Genomic DNA, 21,813 nt, shown 5'->3' with positions numbered 1-21,813 from the left:
GAATTGGAATAATAGAATAAAATCATAGAAATGCTCATGTTGGAACAGATCTTAAAGATCACTGAGTCCAACTACAACCTAATCATACTACCCTAACTAACAGCCCTCCCCTAAATCATGTCCCTGAGCACCACTTTCAAATGTTTTTTAAACACATCCAGGGATGGTGACTCAACCACCTCCCTGGGAAGCCTTTTCCAGTGCTTAACAATCGCTTCTGTAAAGAAGTGTTTCCTAACATCCAACCTAAACTTACCCTGGTGCAACTTGGGGCCATTTCCCCTCATTCTATCACCTGTCACCCATGAGAAGACACCAGCCCTGCTCTCACTGTAAGCACCTTTCAGATATTGAAAGAGAGCAATAACGTCTCCTCTCAGCCGCCTTTTCCCCAGACCAAACAGCCCCAGTTCCTCCAGTCATTCCTCATAAGGTATAATCTCCAAGCCTTTCTTTGGACCTGCTCCAGCACCTTAATGTCCTTTCTGCACTAAGGTGACTGAAACTGATCACAGTACTCAATGTGAGGCCTAACCAATGCCGAGTACAGAGGCAGGGTTACTTCCCTAGTCCTGCTCACCACACCATTCCTGATACAAGCCATTGGCAGCCTGTTCCTGTCTTCATTTCTTCCTTTGCAGAGAGGAAGTAAGCTCTGTGTGAAACAGTTGCTTTCAATAGGAGTCTGAGGAACAGGTTGTATCTGCAGGCTTTACCAGGAAGCCAAATGATTTGATCATGTGAGCAATCTGACCTAATTTTTATGGGACTTCTTGTTTTAGAGGTTTTGTTTGCTTTGTTCTGGAGGACATTTCACTTTTACAGTGGCATAATTAGGAGAAAGATGGGCCAGGCATAGGTTCACCACCTTGTAACTGCCATGATTATCCTCAGCTTCAGACAGCATGGTGAAAAAGGACTTAACAGCCTGAACTCTAGTGCTACACATCAGGCGTGTTCTAAGCTATGAATGTGCCCACAAGAGGACGGGTTTGCAGATGTTTTGCAGACTTGGTAAAATGAAGTTGTTTCAACCATGGCTTAATTTCACCTTATTTTTCCCACAGGCAACAAATGCCCACACACTTAGTTGAGCAGTTGGCTACATCACAAGCCTGGCAGCTTGTCAATGGTAGTGTGCCAGGCTGTAACTCTCTTTGAGGTTAATTGTGCTAGGAGGAACTCAAATGAAGCTGGGACCTGCTGTGCATTTGCAACTGCTTCAGTTTATTTGCTTGCATCCAACCAAGGAACACTGTTGGCACCCCTGATTCATGACCCACACCATGTGAGCCCCTTTGGAGGCCTAAATTCCTCTGTCTCAGCACCCAGCCTCTCTCTCTGAGCAGTTTCAGGGTGGAAAGAGAGCAGACAAGCACCTCAACACCTAATGTTCTCACTTCAGGCTCCATTTATTTCTGCTGGTTGCTGCAGAGCTGGCTATGGGCCTGTTGACTGCAAGTCCAAATAATGGCTGCTGTCCAGGAGAACAACCTTAAACCACCAGGGAACTCTGGAAAAAATGCTAATCCTAATTAAAACCGTTAGTGATTTTAAAGCTCTACAAAGAGAAAAGATTTGTCAGCTTTCCCACTTCCATTAGAAAGTAACTATCTGAGTTAAAGCAGAGGAACTTTATGCGCTGTATCCAGCACGGACTAAATTGATGCAGCTGCCACTTACTCAGGAATGCACAACAGCAGTGTTATCTCACTCCTCTCTTTAGATGTGGATATTTAATACAGCAACCACTACATTAAATAGGTTGTCAGACCCACATAGCCCTTGACTTCCCACCTTCCAAAAATGTACAAATACTTGTCATGCAACATTATTCAATCTACTTCTCAAAAACTCTAAAACTTATCAATAATGACAGGGTCACACAAAGAAAAAAGCAAGTGTCAGAGCAAGAAGCCCTCAGATATTCAGGATTGACAACATCATTTTCTGGTCCTTTCCAGGCCAGAACTGTGTTTTCTGTTTGCTGTAGCAATACCTGTGAGTCAGAGCTGGTATCTATTCATGTTTTCATCATGAATTTGCTATGTGAAATTAGGTGGATTATCTTCTTTGCCTCTGCTTGTCTCCTTGCAGAGTTTTGTACGGACTGGGCTTATGGCTGTACAAGAGCCTCAGAGTCTAAAAGAAATCTGATCTTGGTCAAGAGCTATTAGTCTAACACTGCTTGCAGCAACACTGCTATTTCCATGTTAATACCCCTTCACCCTATTACGGGGTACATACTGTAGGCATTGCCCAACTGGGACAATCTGTCTTGAACTGTAAAGAACAGTCAAGGCTCTGAAATAACTGCCTGGGACCTTCCGGGGAAGGTGAATTTACCATTTTTATTCTTTTAATAACTGTTTAGTGATTTTACATTGTTCAGTGTTAGCCCTGAGCAAAAGAACAGAGATTGCTCCAACCAATCACTCTCCAAGCAATCACTGTCATTTGATATGAAAATAAGGAAGATGCATCACAAAGTAAGAAGTTTCACAGCTGAAGAAAAAAGGACAAGGTCTATAAGTGGTTGCAGAGTTAGTATCTCTTTGGAGGGATAACTTCATCTTTGTGGAAGTACAGCACTCCGTTTCATGGATAAATGAAAGGTAGCAGCTAGTTGTTGCAGAAACCCAGGGCCTGTGCTGTTGTCAACCTCTACTTGGACATATCAGCTCTTCCCAGCACAGCTGATCTCTGTGACCGGGGCAGGGAATGAAAGTCTCCAGTTCTTGGAATGATTTTAATGCACTAATTTCATCTTCTGAGGACAGAGCCAGAGGGAGAAGCATCAAAGTCTGTATTGAGGGCATGGGGTACTATCCCCTTGGCATTGACCTTTTTGCTTCTAGCTCCATGGAGATTGTTTGTCAAGCTGACGGGGGAGCGTTTGAGTGTCCAACTGCAGTGTTACGTGATGTGACTCTACTTAAAATGAGCTAAATGCAAAACAAGACTGTGGTCTTCACACGCTGCTGTGTCTGTCTGTCTGTCTGTCTGGTTAGCCCCATTGTTTTTCATGGAGTTTTTTCAGCATGGTACAGTGGGGCAGCCTTCAAACATTTCTCTTTGACTAATTATACAGGAACATTTACTGCTCCAGGTGTAATCCATACTGCATTGTTGATAAGGGCTTGAAATAATGATGCATGGTACTGATAGGAGCTTGCCTCCTTAAATCTTTATACAGACATTTATTTATATCCTCAACACCGCTGCCAGGTTGCAAAGACTTAGCAACTAGTCTGCCCTCTGTGTGCATGAAACCCAAATTGCTGAGAAATCAGATCATCTTGCAGTTTTTCACGTATTTATCCTCACCGTGCTATTGGGTGCTGCAGAAATGCAGAACCTCCAAATGACAGCTAAATTTGTCCACACTCTTGAGTACAGTTCCCAACGAACAGGAATTTACTACTTCAGTACCCTGAGCAGATGTGGTGCAATACGATTTCCTTGATAGAATAGGCAATAAAGACAATCCCTTCTAATGATGGAGAAATTCTTTTGCAGAGAGAACCTGCAGTGAACCTTTTCTAAGACCAGACAGGGAGTCAGCAACATTCAGTTCATTAGCAAGGGATCTATGATGATCTGGGCTAAGAGACTGGTACATGCACTAGAGACGGTCATTTATTGTCCAGAGCTCTACAAGCAAACTCCCTCTCTTCACATGCTAGCATCAGCATAAAACAAAATGCTTGTTGTCTAGAATTGTGAAGGAGTTTTCCTTGGTTACGCCATCAGTGTCTGCCAGGAAGAAAGCACAAGGATACATTGTTGGGGAGGGGGTGAGATTCAGTCACTGAACTGTAAGACACTCCCTGCAGAGGAAGAAAGGGCAGACTGTCCTCCCCTAAGAGGGGTACAGAGGAGGACAAAACAATCCAGTGATGCACTTCTGGGTTAAAACCCATTTTTGGTTCAGAAATCCTTGTTGCTGACAACTGGCACATGATTTGCATTATGTAGGCTGAAAGAAAATAGTCCATAGAAGAAACAGAACCTCCTAAGAAGTGGCATCGAACCTCAGTAGGAATGACTGCCAAAATGACTTTTCTCACTTGGCATATCAGCTCCTCCCTCTAAAATGACAGTGGTGCTCCCACTGCTTTTCCCTTGGCTACTGGAATTCCAGACTGGATCCCAGACCAAGTATGTTGTAGTACCTTCTCTGGCCTTAACAGAACTACTTCAGATGCATCCTGCATGCTGGCCTTTCCTGACCTCACAGTATGAATCCCTCTGATAGACCATAGGCAAACGGATCAAGTATTTCTGTTTTAGAAACATCTTGGAAAAGTCACCATTGGCGCTTTCAATTGGCTGCCTGTTCACATTTGGAAAAGGAACATCATGAAGAAAAACATGAAGGATTCTGGGGAGGGAAAGGCCAGATCTGTTTTCCCTGTGCTTCCTTACTGTGCATTGCCAAACAACATATTTACTTGTACTTTTCTCCTTAATGTAGATCTGGTTTCTGAGCCCTTCTCTGTTGCACTCTGAGACAAGTTACTGGGCAGAGCTGTGGCTTTCTAAATCCCTTCATGCTTGTGTTTTGTGACATAGCTTTCTTGTCAAATACAGACTCTCTCAGGTGATACGGAAGGACAACATAAAGGTCATGATGCACCCAGATTCCAAAGTAATGGGTAGATATGTCACAGAGTACTGAGGTATTTGTGATCTCTTTAGCTCAATACAGGATACTACTGTCAAATTTTGTCCTCCAGACCCTTCAAAGCTTTGTTGCCCTTCTCTGGACACACTCCAAAGCCTCAGTTAATGCCTTCCTCTTTGCTGTCCATGTTCTTCAACCTCCTTGATCTCAAGCCCATGTAGTTCCCTGGTCCTGGCTGGAAATCTGGAAAAGGGCTATCACTGCTTCCAATGTTGCATTGTCATGCTGTTGTGAGGACAGATGCCAGCTGTATTTGGGCATGCAGGGCATGACTGAGTGTTGCTCAGAGGCAGTGGCTTGCTGGGTGCTGAGAAGAGCTCTCTCTGCATCTGGAAGTCATTTCCAGAAGGGTCTGAGTTAGTGCTGTGCCAGAAACACCCGTTATTTGTACCGAATTGGACTCAGCATGGACTGAAAGTCTTTTGATTTTTATGGGCTGGCATAAGGTTTTGCATAGAGGATGTAGGACTGGGATGGAACACTTACAAATGCTCGTAGGCAATGGAAAATTTAAATATGTGAGCCTGGGACATGCATTATAATGAGGTGTTTGAACTGTGTGCTTGCTTCATCGCAGAGCCAGTGTCTGTCAGTTCTGTGGCATCAAACAACCATACATTGTCTCCCTTTGAACTGCAAGTTTCCAGGGTAGCCAGACTTCACCCTCACCCTGCTCCTCAAACAACCAACAGACTGTGGGAGAAATGTCACCAAGGCTCATATTCCTCCTAAAAGGTGCCCAGATGGTCTGACATCATCCCAGATGTCTCTGAGGCAGCTCTTTATCCCAAGAAAGGGCCAAAGGCTCTCAGCTGCCCCAAGGGAGTGTGTCTTTTCCCATACTTTGTTCCTCCAATGTTTAGCTAAGCAGAGCTAGCCCCAGGGGCTGGATAGGAAGGTTACAAGTGGCAGCTGGAGTGTAGATCAGGGAGTTCTCTACCCTGCTGATGTTGAGGCTCATCCAGCCTGACCTTGGATGTCTCAAAGATTTACAACATCTTTGGGCAACCTGTGACAGTCCTGAGTCATCTCAGCCCCAAATAATGGGTAAGAACCCAAACAATGGCTAAGAAATAATGGTACCCCAAATATGGGTAAGAACCCATAGCAAGAATTAGAAGAGGAGAAGTTGTGTTACATGTCCAGTTATCAGAATGGAAGTGGAAAGGATGATGGCTGGGAGCTGGATCATCTCTGACCTTGTATGCTTGAGAAGACATGACCTGCACATACGTAAGTGTGAACCCATATTCAGGTTCTCATCACTTCTAAAGCACAGACATTAACTGTGATCATTTTCCAGCTACTCGTTGTCACCCAGCTTTACACCATCATTTTTCTGGTCCAGATCTGGACCAGATATAGCCCTGGATATGGCTGTTTCAAGCCCAACATTCCAGCTGTACTAACAGCTCAGTCAGCATCACCATTTCTTGACTCAAATATACTAGTATGGCAATTCAGTCTCCACCTCTCTGCTCAGTTTCATCTATACTAATTGGGGGCTGGGGAGGAAGGAAATAAGAGGAAACTCGTGATTCAAAACATGTCTTTTCCCTTCCTTCCTTCCTTCCTTCCTTCCTTCCTTCCTTCCTTCCTTCCTTCCTTCCTTCCTTCCTTCCTTCCTTCCTTCCTTCCTTCCTTCCTTCCTTCCTTCCTTCCTTCCTTCCTTCCTTCCTTCCTTCCTTCCTTCCTTCCTTCCTTCCTTCCTTCCTTCCTTCCTTCCTTCCTTCCTTCCTTCCTTCCTTCCTTCCTTCCTTCCTTCCTTCCTTCCTTCCTTCCTTCCTTCCTTCCTTCCTTCCTTCCTTCCTTCCTTCCTTCCTTCCTTCCTTCCTTCCTTCCTTCCTTTTTTTTTCCAACTGCTCAGTATTGCTATTTTCAGTCCCTCTTTAATCCTTGCTCTGTCCTCAACACAAATATGCATCTAGCCGGGCAGACACTTTGGGAAAAGTGTTACACTTTACAGCACCTGGTACAAGAATATTGGACTCTTGAAATGGATCTCCCCACTGTGAGTGGGTTGGATCTATGCTCAGCTTATCCCCAGAATGAGATCAGCATCATCTGCTGAGCCGTGGCAGAATGATCTGACTCTCATCAGTGAAGAAATAGTTAATTTTCTGCCTTGCAGGCGAGAGTGCCTTTGGTATGCATTTCAGTGCAGTGACTCACTGGGGCCAGGCGGGAATGGAAGTGCAAAGACCCCATCCATGGAGCAGTTTGGGAATCCCACTCCTTGGCTGCTCAGAAACAGGAGAGATTCCAGCTGTGGCCATACAAGGCCAGAACAAGAAACCTGCTGCTGTGTCTAGAGTGAAGCCGCTGCCAGGCACTCCTTGAACAAAGAGCTCTAAATCCTCTCTTGGAGGCTGGGGAGACTGGAGCAAAGGGTTGGGCCTCTAGAGAACTCAATCATTGCAATGTATTTAAAGATTTCAAGCAATTTCACCAAGAAATTCTCCCTGTTAAAAGCTTGACTTGCCTGCCAGCAAACTACTCCTGAACTGTATCCAGCCCTCCAAAAGGAAGACACGTCTCGCTTGCAGTGTGTTAATGGGTGAAGGATATGGCCAGCAAAGCATGTGTTGCCACTCTGTAAGGGCTTTCAGGATAAATCTGGAGACTCATCCCTGGGGGTGTCCAGGGCCAGGCTGGTTGAGGCCCTGGGAAGCCTGATTTGGTGGGTGGCAACCCTACCCACAGCAGGAGATTGCAGCTTGATGATCTGTAAGGTCCCTTCCAACCCAGAGTTCCCTTCCAACCCAAGCCATTCCATGATTCTATGATTCTATGATCCTTATGAGCTGGGAGGAGAGATGGAAGCAAACAGCATGAGCAAGGCAATTCAGAGCACTTTGGGAGACATGGAGAGCCAGTTCAGCCCCTTTTAGCTCCATGGTGCTCAGAACTGGACAGGATTAGGTCTTGAGGTAAGTTTCACCTTCACTATAGCTGCACTGCTCAGCCTCTTGGATGCAGTGCTGGTGGACAGGCACTTCCAGACGATGACTCAGCCCATCCTAAAACCTGTCCAAAACAGATGGGATAAATTATTCTCTGGAGGTATCTCCTTCTGCCTTAGAGAGGGTTTAGATGAAGCGCCCAGCTTTCTGATGACCGAGTTGGGAACATTGAATCCCACCCTTCATTTTTACTGAGGATGAGGTAAAAGCTACATGAGAATGAACTGTTTGGCCTCATTCATATTCTCCTTGCTTTGGAGCAAAACCATATGCATAAACACTTGTATAAGGAAGTTTGTGTATATGTGTCTATCTATATTACATGAAATCAAAGGGTTTTTAATTGAAGTTAAAGAAGCAAACAGTGTTCAAGATGCCAGAATCTGGGTTGCTTGTTTGTATGCATTGATAGATGTTAGAATGTTTCCCTGGTAAAAACTGACTCAAATTCCATGGAAACAGCTTAACTGTGACCAAAAAAAGAGAAAAAAATGAAAAGAAGAAAAAATGAAAAAAAAAGAGACAAAAAGGAAAGAGTATGATGGTCCCAACCCCGCATTTGGATCCTGTGTGAGGGTGTGGAGGAGAAGTGCTGCATTTCCTAGGAAAGTCTGCTTCGTTTCAGCAGTTCTAGCTTGGGTGATGTGCACACACAGACTGTGCTGCCGCTCCTTTTCTTTTGGCTGAATGCAGACAAGAATGTCAAAAGGAATTTCTGTGCACGCTGGAGGTGAGACAGCGTCTCTCAATGACAAGGCCAAAGAAAGATTATCCTCCTCTCGCCTTGTTCTCAGAAAAAAACAGATCTTTTTGGGCCCAATAAATCCCTCTGAGGAAAGTGCAATTTGACAGATTTGAAAACAACCAAAAAAAGGCCTTTTGAAAAGGGAAATGTCAAGTGATGTTAATTATAACCAGAGCTACAGTATGGCTAATGAGATTTAGGGGGTTTCCCACTAAATTATTCTTTCTAGGCCTGTTTCCCTCCCCTGTCCACACTGTGGGGTTGTATACAAGGAGCTGCTGTGGTCTCATTTGCTCCCTATCCTGTCCAAACTTTTCCTCAGCAGAGGCTGAAATGAAGACCTGATGCAGGATAGAAGCTTTTCCATTATCACTTTCTGCTTACTTTGTTTCCAGTTTTTGAGAGACAAATTAATAGACCACAGTCATTATCATGTGATAAACACAAGCATCCTTTTCTCCACCATATGATGGCTGCTTTGTCCTTTTATTCATATGTGAGAAATGATTTTGCCTACTAGGAAGATGAATCCTGCAATCCCTAGAGGGAAAAAAGCATACATGGAGGACAGAAGCAGGCAGGGAGGAATTCAGACATGGCTCCAAAATGCTGGAAGCTAAGGGAAATATTTCCTTTAACTTCAGATGGACCTCAGGCTGGAAGCCAAGTCAACAGTTGGGAGGATTAGAGATTTCTCTGTTGTGGGTAATTTGTTTGCAGTTGCATCATCAGCTTCCATGCAGAATCCAGAGGGATGCTGATGGCACAGCTTGAGCAGTTCCTTGAGAACTTTTCCAAACTGTCTTTGCATAGCAACATCAGGCCTAGAAACATCTGGTTTCCAGCAATCCTGACTGTTCTTTCTATTAATTCTGGACAAATCCTTCATGCATTTTTCTGATAGGCACGAGAGAAACCTTTAAGTGCTACTGGGTCCACCATATTATTCCTCACAGACCTTTCCTTGGAATATCAAAGGCTTAGTGATGGCCAAAAATGGGCAGAGCTGAAAAGCTGCTGATCCCCCTGCTTACAGTTGTTGCCTCATGTTCCTCTCATGTGCTTTGCATATAAGTACAGGGTATGTTTGAACAGACAGGGAGCATCTTCTCTCAGCTGGTCTTAATAAGATGAAGTTTGTCTCCATGCAGGCACAGCTGACTGGATGATACATCAAAGTTGGTCACAGTGGGAAGGCTGAACACATCTGCACTCTTCCTATTGGCTAAACCACAGTGCTCTGTCTTTCCTATAACACAAGAACCTTAACTTCTCCCAACCTTAACTTCTCCCACTACAAACTCAGCTTGATACCAGCTTTTCTCTGTCTGGATGCCTATATTTGCTTGGGATGGCAAACAGCAGAACTATATGATGTTAGTATATTGCTGGAAAAACAATATACCTGAGACCAAATTGACTAGCAGGTAGAATCAGCAATAATTAGTTAGGACTCTTTTATTATTATTATTATTCATTTGAATGTATTAACTTATACATTTGTTAATTGCTAATACTATTCATTGGAGAATATAGTGCCAATCAGTACCCTAATTATGAACAAGGCGTATGCATCCTTGATATAATTGGAAGTATTTGAACTTCTAAGTAACCCTTTTAGCCATGTGCCACTTACATCTTAATTCAAGTCTAGGAGGCTTTAGAAGAAATCTAGAAGTCTTTTGATATTACTTAACATTATCCAGTATCCATTATTCCAGGGGCATGTCTTCATGAGCCAAACTGGTAACAGAGAAACATCTGCATGATCGTAAACGTCTTCAGAATTGAGTCTTGCCTGCTTGAGCACTGACCATTGAACCTACTGATCTTCTTTCTCTTCTATTTTCAGACCAAAGAAGCTCTCTTCACAATCCTCCAGGATCTAAGGCCTGAAGACCACTTCAATATCATTGGCTTTTCCAACCGAATAAAAGTCTGGCAGCAAGATCGGCTGGTGCCAGTTACCCCAAATAACATAAGAGATGCCAAAAAGTACATTCATAACATGTCACCTACTGGAGGTAGGAATAAGATTAATATTGCTATTCAGAATTCAGTTCCCCTGTAGCATGTAGTAGTAAAAAACAAATTAGTATTTATTCATGGGACAAGGGAGCCTCTTCCCTATCTTGGCTCAGGGTTAGATGACAGAAGGATATGTGTCCTGTACCAGCTTATATAATGGGCAGCTGTCCCCAGAGCTGGTTATAAGATCTGATATTCTTCATAAAACAAATTGGGCCCATTCTTTCAAATGTGGAAGGGGGAAGGCTCCCAACATCTTTTCTTAAGAACACAGGAAAAAGAAAACATTGCCATAAAGGACATACAGGACTGGTAGAGTTTCTGAAAACCTGTATTAAAAGTAGGCATGTGATTTTGTCTGATATGTGAACCCCAAAGACTAGCCAGTCTGGGCTATCAGATTACCTTCTGCAAGAGATGGTTCCTTACATAGTACTTTCTCCTTCTTGACTCTCTACCTTCTAATGAACAATAAGGAGCAGTCCTAATAACATTCAAGAAGTTTTTGTCCCTTTTTGTTTGTACCTTACTGTCAGGAATGAGGAAAGAACAGGAGGCCCCAGAGTGGGCATGATTTTGAATCAATGGTCTCCTCTCCTTCTCTCCTATGGGCAGCAGAATTTAAAATAAATAAATAAATAAATAACCAACCCAAAAAATGAAAGGCTGAGGGAGCTGACCTTGTTCATCTTAGAGAACAGTAAGCTCCAAGGAGACCTCAGTGTGGACTTCCAGTACATGAAAGGAACTTACTTACAAACAGGAAGGAGACAAATTTTTCATACAGTATAATAGTAATAGGATGAGAGGGAATGGTTTTAAACTAAAAGATGAGAGATTTAGATTAGATATTAGGAGGAAATATTTTATTCAGATGGTGGTAAGGCACTGGCACAGGCTGCCGAGAGAAGCTGTGGGTGCCCCATTCCTGGAGGTGCTCAAGTCCAGGTTGGATGGAACCCCAGGCAGCCTGAGCTGTTGGGTGGTAATCCTGCCCATGGCAGGGAGGTTGGAACTAGATGATCTTTAAGTTCCCTTCCAACCCAAACTACATTAAGATTCTATGAAACATTGAGGTTTATAATCAAGAATACTTTGGCTGCTGTGCCCATCATGGAATCATGGAATCACAAGGTTGGAAAGGACCTACAAGATTATCTAGTCCAACCATCCTCTCATTACAGTAGCTACAACAAACCACTAAACCATATATATCTTAGCTCCTCACCCAGACACCCCTTGAACACTGCCAGGGACGGCGACTCCACCACCTCCCTGGGCAGCCATTCCGGTACCCACCACTCTCTGAGAGAAAGTCCTGGCTTTGGAGGACTCTGCAGGTAGACAAAGAGATGCAAAATGACTTATTCAAATTGTTCTTCATGCAAAAGATCACATCTGGCTGAAGGTCGAACAGGGTCTTCCTATAGTTGCCCTTGAGCAGTGACCACTCCTAGCAAAGGAAACGCTTTGATGGAAAAACACAGAAAACAGGATGGTTGGCCACACTGTTTGTATTAAGAGGGAAAGAGTTTAGGAAGTGCTCAAGGGACCTGCCCAGTTAAACAATTACCAATAGTGGAACTAAATTCAGAGTACAAAGCTTTCTACTACTGAAATGCCAAAGTGCAGGGACAGATGAGTTTGCCCGTGAACCTAACAGAGAACAAAAGCAAAAGGAAATGATTAACTCTGAGGTTCAACAGGAACGTGCAGTGATAGTCCACTACAGGCCAGCAGTACTTCAGTTTTGGCTAACTCTGCATTTTCCTTATAAATATGCTTGTGGCTTGAATATCTTCCTGTGAACATGAATGCACTTTGGCTCACAGATCAAAGACACAAAGCATGTACTGTGCTTACACTGCTGTCATACTCACACGCCAGAGAAGTAGGAACAAAATATTATGGCAAAGTATTTGTGCAGTCCTCTGTAGCTCTGAGGATGCAGTTGAAATTAAATGCTTCCCTTTTTTTTCTGAACATGCATTAGGCTCAAATTCTTTTCACAGCTATTCTTCTAATGTACCTGTACACTCTCATTTATTTTCTCTTCTCTCCACCTCAAGCAGCACCATTTTTCATAGGAAATTGTTTGGTGAAACTTCTGAACTAACAATGCCATTTCTCTTCTTTTTAAACTATGGACATTGCTCACATTTGAAGAGTTGAACTGACCACTTGTTCTGTGTTCCCATCTGAAGGGTTTTTCTCTGTCTCTCCAAGTCCTGTGCCCTTCAGACAAACTTGTTTTCCTAGTTCAGATACCATCTGGGAGAGACCCGTAATTAAGTTTAACCATTTTTTGTATGCACTGGCAGGGCACAGTATGGACTGTGACTCTGCTTACCATGGCTGATCGATTGTTGTACATTGAGACATTCAAGGATTCAATAATTTCACATAATAAGCTGCAATTTGTAAATTAATTTATGAGTATAAGTAGATTACCCAAAGTGGTGCTTGCAGAGCGGAGCTGAGTTAAAGAGCTAGAGCAACCCCGTGCAGAAAAAAAGGAGCATCCTGATGAACAGAGATGCTCCCATTCTACTAAAGGGAGCATAGGGAAATTATTTGCACTGCCCTTAGAAGGTGAAATGAGCTGATCTTTTTTTTTGTGCCTTCCTAGGGACTAATATTAATAGTGCTCTCCAGACGGGTGCAAAGCTGTTAAACGATTACATTGCTCAGAACAACATTGATGCCAGAAGCGTCTCTCTGATCATCTTCCTCACGGATGGGCGGCCCACTGCTGGGGAAACACAGTCATCCAAAATCCTCAGCAACACCAAGGATGCCATCCGTGATAAATTCTGCCTCTTCACCATTGGCATTGGCAATGACGTGGACTACAAGTTGCTGGAGAGGATGGCACTGGAGAACTGTGGCATGGTGAGGCATTTCCAGGAGGATGAAGATGCAGCCAGCCACCTGAAAGGGTTTGTTCTGTTTTATCTGTCCTTCATGATGATCCAAGGGATGGAACAGCTCCCCTGTGAGGACAGGCTTAGAGTTGGGGCTGTTCAGCCTGGACAAGATGGGGTTCTGGGGCAATCTTTCAGTATCTAAAGGGAGGCTACAAGAAAGAAAGGGACAGATACTTTAGCAATGTCTGCTGTGACAGGACAAGGGGAAATGGTTTCAAATTAAAAGAGGAGAGATTCAGATTGGATATAAGGAAGAAGTTTTTGTATGATAGGGTGGTGAGGCAGTGGAATAGTTTGCCAAGAGAGATGGTGGATGCCCCATCCCTGAAGACAGGCTGCACCAGGGTCTGAACACTCTGATCTAGCTGTAGGTGTCCTTGTTCAGTCTTTAAAGGTCCCTTCCAACTCAAACGATTCTATGATTCAATGATATCTGCATCAATTTCTATGGGCATCATGGGAGGGAAATCCTCTAAGGAGACATAGCAAGAGACAGGAATTTTTCTGAGGCTCAACTCTGGATAAAAGACACGGAGTATACTTAGAAATTGAGATTGCAAGTTTCTTTCTATCCAGAAATTGTTTCCTTCCTAGAAGAAACTCTGAGATGTACTGGAGCTTCCTAGCCCCATAGAACGTTCCCTTAATTTAGAACACTCTTTTAGACATATAAACCTGGAGAGACAAAAGACAAGTGTAATCTCTCCCCAGGTGGATAGAGGGAGAAAAGGATGCATTCATCACTTTACATTGTCAACCTAAACAGCATAGAGGGGCTTAGGAATGGAGATACTAATTTGGGGGAGAAAATTATTTCTTTGTATTTTAAAAAAGCTAACCTCATGCCCAAACTCCAGAATATACTACTTTGAAATCAAAACAAAAAACAGAAGGGTCATTCTTGATGTGATCATGTAGTCATTTCATTCCCTCATTTTTCTTTGTAACTGAAACTCCCAACAGGTTTCTTGTAATCCTCAACATGTAGGAGGACTAAAGATCATGTTTCTCTTGTGTCATCAGTTGTAGTCCAAGGGAAGACCCCAGTGGGGAATTGCATAAAGGTACCATGGCTTTGTCTGAAACATCAGGCAATGTAGACCCATCTGCCATTCCACCCATGTCATTTGCTTCTCCAAACATGTATTTTGGATAGTAAGTGGCATTCCCTGGCAAATGAAGGATCTGCTGATGGGCTGCAGAAACCCAGCATAGCAAGTACTTGTTCAAACACCTCCATCTGATAAACAACTCGCTGTTTATCAAGCTCTGTGATGGCAAACCCATTTGGTGCCAAATGTATAAGAAAAAGTAGAATTATTTACTGGAGGCCAATTCAAATCACTGGTGGAGAGGAAATCTATGTGGATAACAATGTCATTTTTGATTTTTGTGCTCTTATTTTGGTGGCTTTTATTTTCATGCAGATACTTCCTTGCGCTGTATTAGACTGGTTGTATCCTTCACTCCACCATTTTTTTTTTATACTTTAGGAGCAATTTTGCAGCATTAAAACATGAGATTTACTTCAAAGATTTACTTCAGTCATGTTTTAAAATGTGTCAGGGCCTCCACAGTGAAGATGCTGATTGTTCAGAGAGACTTTAAAAGAAAGTCAACTGATTTAGGCCTCGGGTTTCTTATTGAGAGAGAATAAAATATAAAGTGCAAGTCAGCCTTCCAACAATCTGTATGTGCAGATGTGAAAAATAAATGCTAAACTAAACTAATGGAGGGCTGAAGCCAGCTCCTTGTTTGTTTACAAAATCAGGATGAAATAATTTGCCAAGGGATGTGGTGGCTAACATTTAAATAGGAAATCTAGCATTCTTGGAGCAGCCTGGAAAGATCCTCCTAAAGCACACTGCTGCAGGAAAAACACAGTACTGTAAACCCAGGTCTTGACCCCTTGTAAAAGCTTTCTGGCCTGTATAACAGAGTATTCTTAGAAGTGGGGTAGGACACATTAACAAAGCATTATAGGATTAAACTCTCTGGTTCCATGGAGGCCATTGCTTGCTCCAAAAAAATATTAACAATAAGGTAGCATGGATATCCAGGCCTCCTTTATTTAGTGGTAAAGATTCCTACAGTCCTTTGAAATATTTTCCTTTGGTTCCCCAGAAGATGACAGACTCTTTAGCAGGTTCTGTGGTTATAGAACAAGGATAAATGGTTTCAATCTTAATGAAGGTAGATTTAGGTTGGATACAAGGAAAAAGTCTTTTACAGTGAGGGTGGTGAGGCACTGGAACAGGTTGCCCAGAGATGTGGTTGATGCTGCATCCGAGGTGAGGCTGGATCAGGCCCTGGGCAACCTGATCCAGCTGTGGTTTCCCTGTTCATTGCAAAGGAGTTGGACTGGATGGCCTTTAAGAGTCCCTTCCAACTCTAAGGATTCTATGATTCTAAAATAGTATTCCTGCTTATCCCACACTGATCACCCCAAACTGTAATAACTAGGGCTCTTTCCAGTAATGCAGGAGTTTGGGTTCAGATACCCTACAGCTCTGGAGGCCCAGCTTCTTATCATTTCTGGCTCTGGAATAACACACATAGTACCACTAGAAAGCTACAGGTAACAGCATGTTTTCTGTGTATGTTTTGAGATAAATGTGGTGCTTTCTGTGAGCCTGAGAAACCAAGAATTATTTTTAATAAGCATATGTAAGTGGACAGAGTTATCTCCTTATGGAGCTCTTGAATTGTAGAGGAAGTTAGGTGACTGCTAGATCGTGCTGGGATGCTTCTGAACAAACTGCAGTGAGTCTGTTTAGATGTCTGCTCAACACTGAAAACTAAAAAAGGGCAGAGAATAACTTTGGCTGAAAGACACCTGTGGAGGTAATGCAATCCAGCATCCTGCTCAGGAACCAATTTCAAGTTTAGGTGAGGTTTCTCAAGGCCTTGTCCACCAAGTTTTGAAAACCTTTGGAGTTGCAGACTCTCCTGCTTCTGGGAGCCCAGTGATGGTTAAATTTGGGGTCTGGTAGCTCTAACTGTTCCTGAAAGTCTTGGGAGATGTGTTAGTCTGCCTGTATCCTTGGCTACGTATAAGTGCAAAAGTGTATGCATATAGTCACATGCAGTACTTGCAGTGAAAAATGTATCTTTATTTCAGATTCTATGATGAGATAGGAACACCCCTCCTCTCTGACATCCGTATTGATTACCCTGAAGACGATGTGGAGCAAGTCACTCAGAACTTCTTCCCCAACTACTTCAATGGCTCTGAAATTATAATAGCTGGCAAGCTTATCAACCGCACCTCAGATAGCCTCCACGTGGAGGTGACTGCCAGCAACTCCAAGAAATACATCCTCCTCAAAACAGACGTGGCTATTGACTTGCCAAGCACGAATGACATCAGAGCTGTCCCTGGTCTGGAAGATGGCAGAGGTGATCAAAATTACATTGAGAGGGCATGGAGTTACCTCACCATCAAGGAACTGCTTAACTCTCGCCTAAAGAGTAATGACAATCAGGAGAGAGAATATTTGACAGAGAAAGGAAAGTCAATGGCCCTGGCTTACAATTTTGTAACTCCCTTCACCTATCTGAAGATGAGAGAGGCTGGGCTCCATTCAGAACCACCTCATGAGGAGCTTATCAGCCCTTCTACTGATGGCATTGGTGAAAAGTTGCAGAGCCTGCAAGGACACAAGGCACCACCAGGTATGAGGTGAAAGTAACCATGTGCTGGTGAGAGAGTTTTTTTTCACATGGTTAATCTCTCATGGCTGACTTTGGTAACAGTGGTGATCTAGACAGTTGAGGAGGGGTGAACAGAAAACTGTGGTTTTCATATTGATTTTGTTAACTGTGGGCTCGGTGACCTTGAGCAAGACCTTTTAGACCCAGCTCACCTCATGGAAGCATATACTACTTTTTAGAAACTACAAAAGAAAATCTGGTGTTCTGAATGAAGCTTGACGTAGTTACAATAATATGTCCCATAATTTCTTTGAGTAAATTTTTGGGAACTTTAGTATGCTATAGCTTTTTCTGCTTCTCGGTAACAGTCTTTTCTTCTCACTCCCAGGTATACGCAGGCAACAAGATAAGCAAAGAATTAAAATCTCCAAAACCTCAGGTCAGTGCCAGTTTTCCTGATCTTTGTAATCCACAGTAACAGCAGTTGATTTATAGATACTTCAATTGCATACCCCCACAGTGTAACCATCCCAATAAAACCAGCCAATACCCAGTTTACCAGCCTGCAGAGTAAGGAGGAAAATGAAAACAAAAGCAAAAAACAAAGGGCATCTAGAATGAGGATAAGTGCTGGGAAACACAGCAAGGTAGTTGCTCTGCAGTAGTTGATCCTTGTGTTTGAAAATACTGTAAGTTAGTGAATGGGAAGCGTGTTCTCTCTCTGCAATAGTACTGGTCAAAAAATGTTAGATATTTACAACCTAATATTGTTGAAACATGACAATGTTGTTGGAGAAGAAAAAAAGTGAAAATTCTATATTGTTCTACTATTTTCCCATTGCTTCTGTAGCTCTACTTTACATTCTTGTCATGATTAAATGCTGAAGAATAGGCCCAGATCAGTAATTTGGACTTGAATTTCACTGGATAAGGTCAAATTTACCTTACAAAGAAGGGTTTTGGCTTGTCTTATAACCACACCTATCAGGTACCTGATGGCTGGTAAAGGATTTTTATCTTTTTTTAAATAAGGTCATGGAATTGTTTAAAATCTGTTATTGATGACTCCAATCTGATCTTGGCCAGGAAGGTTCAGTGTTCCCACCGATGATGATGTGTGCCCATGCAGCAGTATTTAGTTAGAGGATATATTTATATATGGTGTCAGGGATGTCGCCCATGAACAGACTATGAAAAACAGGAATGTTAGACACGTGCATGGTAAATCCCGTAAGACATAGTATATCAGGAAGAAAACACCCCAATTTTCTCCTGGACTACTTTGGGTTTCAATTTTTCATTGAAATCACAATGCTTTCTGTGAGAAAAACAAAACAATCTTTGTGAAAAACAAAGCAAAGCTTGGTGCTTCCTGGCAAAATATCTAAAAACAATAAGCAGGCCTTAGGAAAAAGAAAAAAGAAAAAAAAAAAAACCAACAGGAAAAAAACAGTATTTGAAAAGCAATTTTGTTATATTCTTAAACTCTGGAGTTTTGTTTATGTCTCTCACATTTGTCTCCATTCCATGTCTTCCCAGCGGATGGAGACCCTCACTTTGTCATTGATTTTCCCTCCAGCAAGTTCTCTGTCTGCTTCAATATTGATGGAGAACCGGGAGACATTCTTCGACTGGTCTCTGATCATAAGGAATCTGGTGAGCAGTTAAGGAAGTCAGGGTCTTCATTGACTAAAATCAAGGGAGTGGCAATCATGTACAAAACAGCCAAGACCCTCTCAAGTGTGCGTACTAGACTAGAGAGCTCAGGTCCTGCTGAGGAGAGTCCAGTCTGGGCTGGGAGATGTACTTAACCAGTACTAGAACAAGCAGAAGAGACACAGCTGAGTAAACAGCCACAGGCATTTTAATGCTCAAATGCTGAGAGATCCCAGAGGGAATTCACCTATTTGGTTCAGAAGCAATGCATTTCTTTGATAGCACAGCTTCACTAGCGCTCTAGTTACAAGGTCACAACATGCAAATGAAAGATTTAGCAGCATAGATTCATCAAGATTCCTTGTATACTGGAACTTCACTCTCTGCTTACAGCACAGATAGATTGATTACTCCAGGACAGAGTGAAGTATCCAAACAAATTAACCAAGCAGTGAGGCTTTTTTAGCAAAGGGTCTACCCAGCTGCTTACTAAGTTACCATAGCCTTGAGAAAACCCCCACAATTCAGGATCTATTTTGCACGAGCCAGTCTGATAACCAGAGGCCCAAACTGTGGTCTGATCTGATCTGGAATTCTAAGTAGGGCAGCTAATAAGCAGATTATGTCCTAAGCAGGAAAATGGTGGGAAGCAGGGGGTGTCAAAACCAGGGGTAACTCACACACTTGTTTTACAAAAGGAGATAAACAGCTCCAACAATAAAGGCACAATAATTATTTTCTGTGGTCTACCCTCCATATTTCTGCATTCATGCCTGCCTTGGTAAATAAAATCCAGATCCTGGCAGTGTTTCCCCTAGATTTCTTTCGCAGACTACGTATGTGTATGTGCTACTACTTGAGCGATTCCATGGCTGAAATCCAGAATGAGTTTAAGGAAAGCGGATTCTGTAGAACTCGCCTCTTGAGTCTGTGAAGATGGAAATAATAGAATCCCTCAGGAATTATGAGGGGTAGAGAAATTTCACCTGTGTGTTGATGTCTTGGGTCTAGGTTGGATTAGCCACAAGCTTCTTCCCTTGCTGTTCCCTGTTCACTGCAGGAGAGTTGGACTAGATGATCTTTAATGGCCCCTTTCAACGATACCACAATTCTATATAGTAGCTGTGCAAAGACCTGTGGGAAATAAGCCACTTTTTACAGGCAGGAAGTCACAAAGGTAATTAAAATGATTGGGAATCTTTCTTTGGACCTCAAGGCTTCAGTTGGCTCAGTGGGATCTGCATCTTGAACTCCCTGAAAGTGTTTCTTTTGGGTCAGATCTGAGGGAAGCTGCAAGGACACTGCTGGTAAAACTGAAAATAACCCAGAGTGCAGATTTAGGGTACTCCTCTGCAGCCTCTCAAAGAGAGCCTGGATTTCTTGCATTGGCAGCTGAAAAGGTTTAACACATCACACTGTCGTAGTTCAGGCTATTCCCTCAGTGGGTCCTACTCCATCTTTAATGTTGTGGCCAAGGTAGTAGACATTACTCTGCAGCTACCCAGGTTACAGGTTCTTAAGAGTCAGACAATGAGGGACATCAGTCTCAAAATGTGAACTGCCACGAGATCCTCAGATACAGCAACTCTTGGGTACGTTCAGGTCCTGTTCCTGGAAGACGTTCATTCTCTATGCCAGCTGGTGATCTGAGGAAAAACAGTCCTGCCAGTAGCTTGCCTTACTTCTCTAGGATCAGTGTTTGACCTATGTTTGCCAAAATCTTAGCAACAAATAAATAGTTTAGTTAAATCATACCATAGCTGGTGGAGTAATAGTAGTCAGCAAGGTAAATATTTCTCTTATAGAGCTCAAAAAAAACCCATGTACGTGTCCTGATTATAAGTTGTCCTGAAGTTGGATAGAGCTTAGGAAGAGGCTATGCCAAGAAGCAACTGATCCTATCCTGGGTATTATGTACACATGGCTGGGACTAAAGGGGCTAAGGCCACTTGCCTCCCAAGCTAGGCAGTATTTCTTAGCTTGGGTAAGTTTAGGTACTCTATATAAGTTTATCAATTTGTAACACACTGATAGAACTGTTTTGAATACCGATTAGTGAAATAATTCAAGCATGAGGTGGTATATCAGCATGGGGTTGGTTGCAAAGCTCCTATCTTTGAGACAATAGGCCTGTTCTTGGTTCCAGTTTTCACTTACTGGTTCTATTCCTGCAAGGTGTAACTGTGAATGGACAATTAATTGGAGCTCCTGCACCACCCAATGGCCACAAGAAACATCGGACTTACTTCAACACAATCACTATCCTCAGCAATAAGCCAGAGAGATCTTACCTGGAAATCACACCCACCAGAATTATCCTGGATGATGGGGAACGACTTATTCTGTCCTGTGACCGGAATGCTGTTGTGCGGAGCAGCAGCCTGGAGGTGTCCATCTCTGCCAATTCCAACATCACTGTGACGATTCGAGACACAATCAGCTTCGTCATCCTCATCCACCACTACAAGAAGCCAGCCCCATATCAGAAGGATCATCTGGGGTTCTACATCTCCAACAGTAAAGGCCTCTCTTCTGACTCCCATGGGTTACTGGGTAAGTAACAGATTCTCAAGTTCAGAGCTGTAAACCACAGAAAAATTATCCTTCCAAACAGTTTTAAAGGACAGAAATAGGAGGTAATGAAAAGGGTATGTGGAGGTAAAGTTACCAGGTGTAACTTCTACTGCCTTTTGTTAATGACCTCTGTTGCCAGCATTCCCAGCTCCTCTCCTATTTTGCTTTGTATGAGCTCTCTCTCACTATCCCAGCTATGTCTGTGCTTGTGTTACCAACCCATTACCACTATTTTAATGATTGTTTAATGCAGATGTCATTTTAATACACATACTAGAAGCTTCCAGAGATAAATAATACAGAGAGAGAATGCAAGTATTTCACAAGAACCCCTAATAAGGCATCAATAAAATGTTCTTCAGTAACAGTACTAAATTAGAATAGATCAGCAACTACGTGCTCTCAGGAGTGTAACAGAGCTGGGTCTGACTCTCTCTAACAGAAAGGAGAGTCAGATGAGGTCTTGCAGATCCCAAAAGAGAGCTCTGGTCACAGAGGTAGTGCATTGCCAGAGATCATTGGCTTACAGCCTTCAAGTTCTATGCTTCCATATGTACAGAAGGTCTGCCTTCGTAGGAC

General features: G+C 42.9%; 1 protein-coding gene across 1 annotated transcript in view; it reads left to right on the top strand.

Annotated features, from left to right (window-relative positions):
- The window catches only part of ITIH5 (inter-alpha-trypsin inhibitor heavy chain 5), a 46,652-nt gene that overhangs the window by 21,503 nt on the left and 3,336 nt on the right, over window positions 1–21,813 (top strand). Inside the window, exons 8-13 of the mRNA XM_072359133.1 lie at window positions 10,248–10,419; window positions 13,053–13,362; window positions 16,472–17,025; window positions 17,393–17,443; window positions 18,544–18,660; window positions 20,836–21,213. Coding sequence (XP_072215234.1) covers window positions 10,248–10,419; window positions 13,053–13,362; window positions 16,472–17,025; window positions 17,393–17,443; window positions 18,544–18,660; window positions 20,836–21,213 — 1,582 coding nt within the window. The remainder of the gene's footprint in view (window positions 1–10,247; window positions 10,420–13,052; window positions 13,363–16,471; window positions 17,026–17,392; window positions 17,444–18,543; window positions 18,661–20,835; window positions 21,214–21,813) is intronic.

Source organism: Excalfactoria chinensis, chromosome 1 (assembly GCF_039878825.1).
Source record: "Excalfactoria chinensis isolate bCotChi1 chromosome 1, bCotChi1.hap2, whole genome shotgun sequence".
NCBI classification, from domain to species: Eukaryota; Metazoa; Chordata; class Aves; order Galliformes; family Phasianidae; genus Excalfactoria; species Excalfactoria chinensis.
Note: the sequence above shows the minus strand (reverse complement) of the source record. Positions and strands in the feature narration are given on the sequence as shown.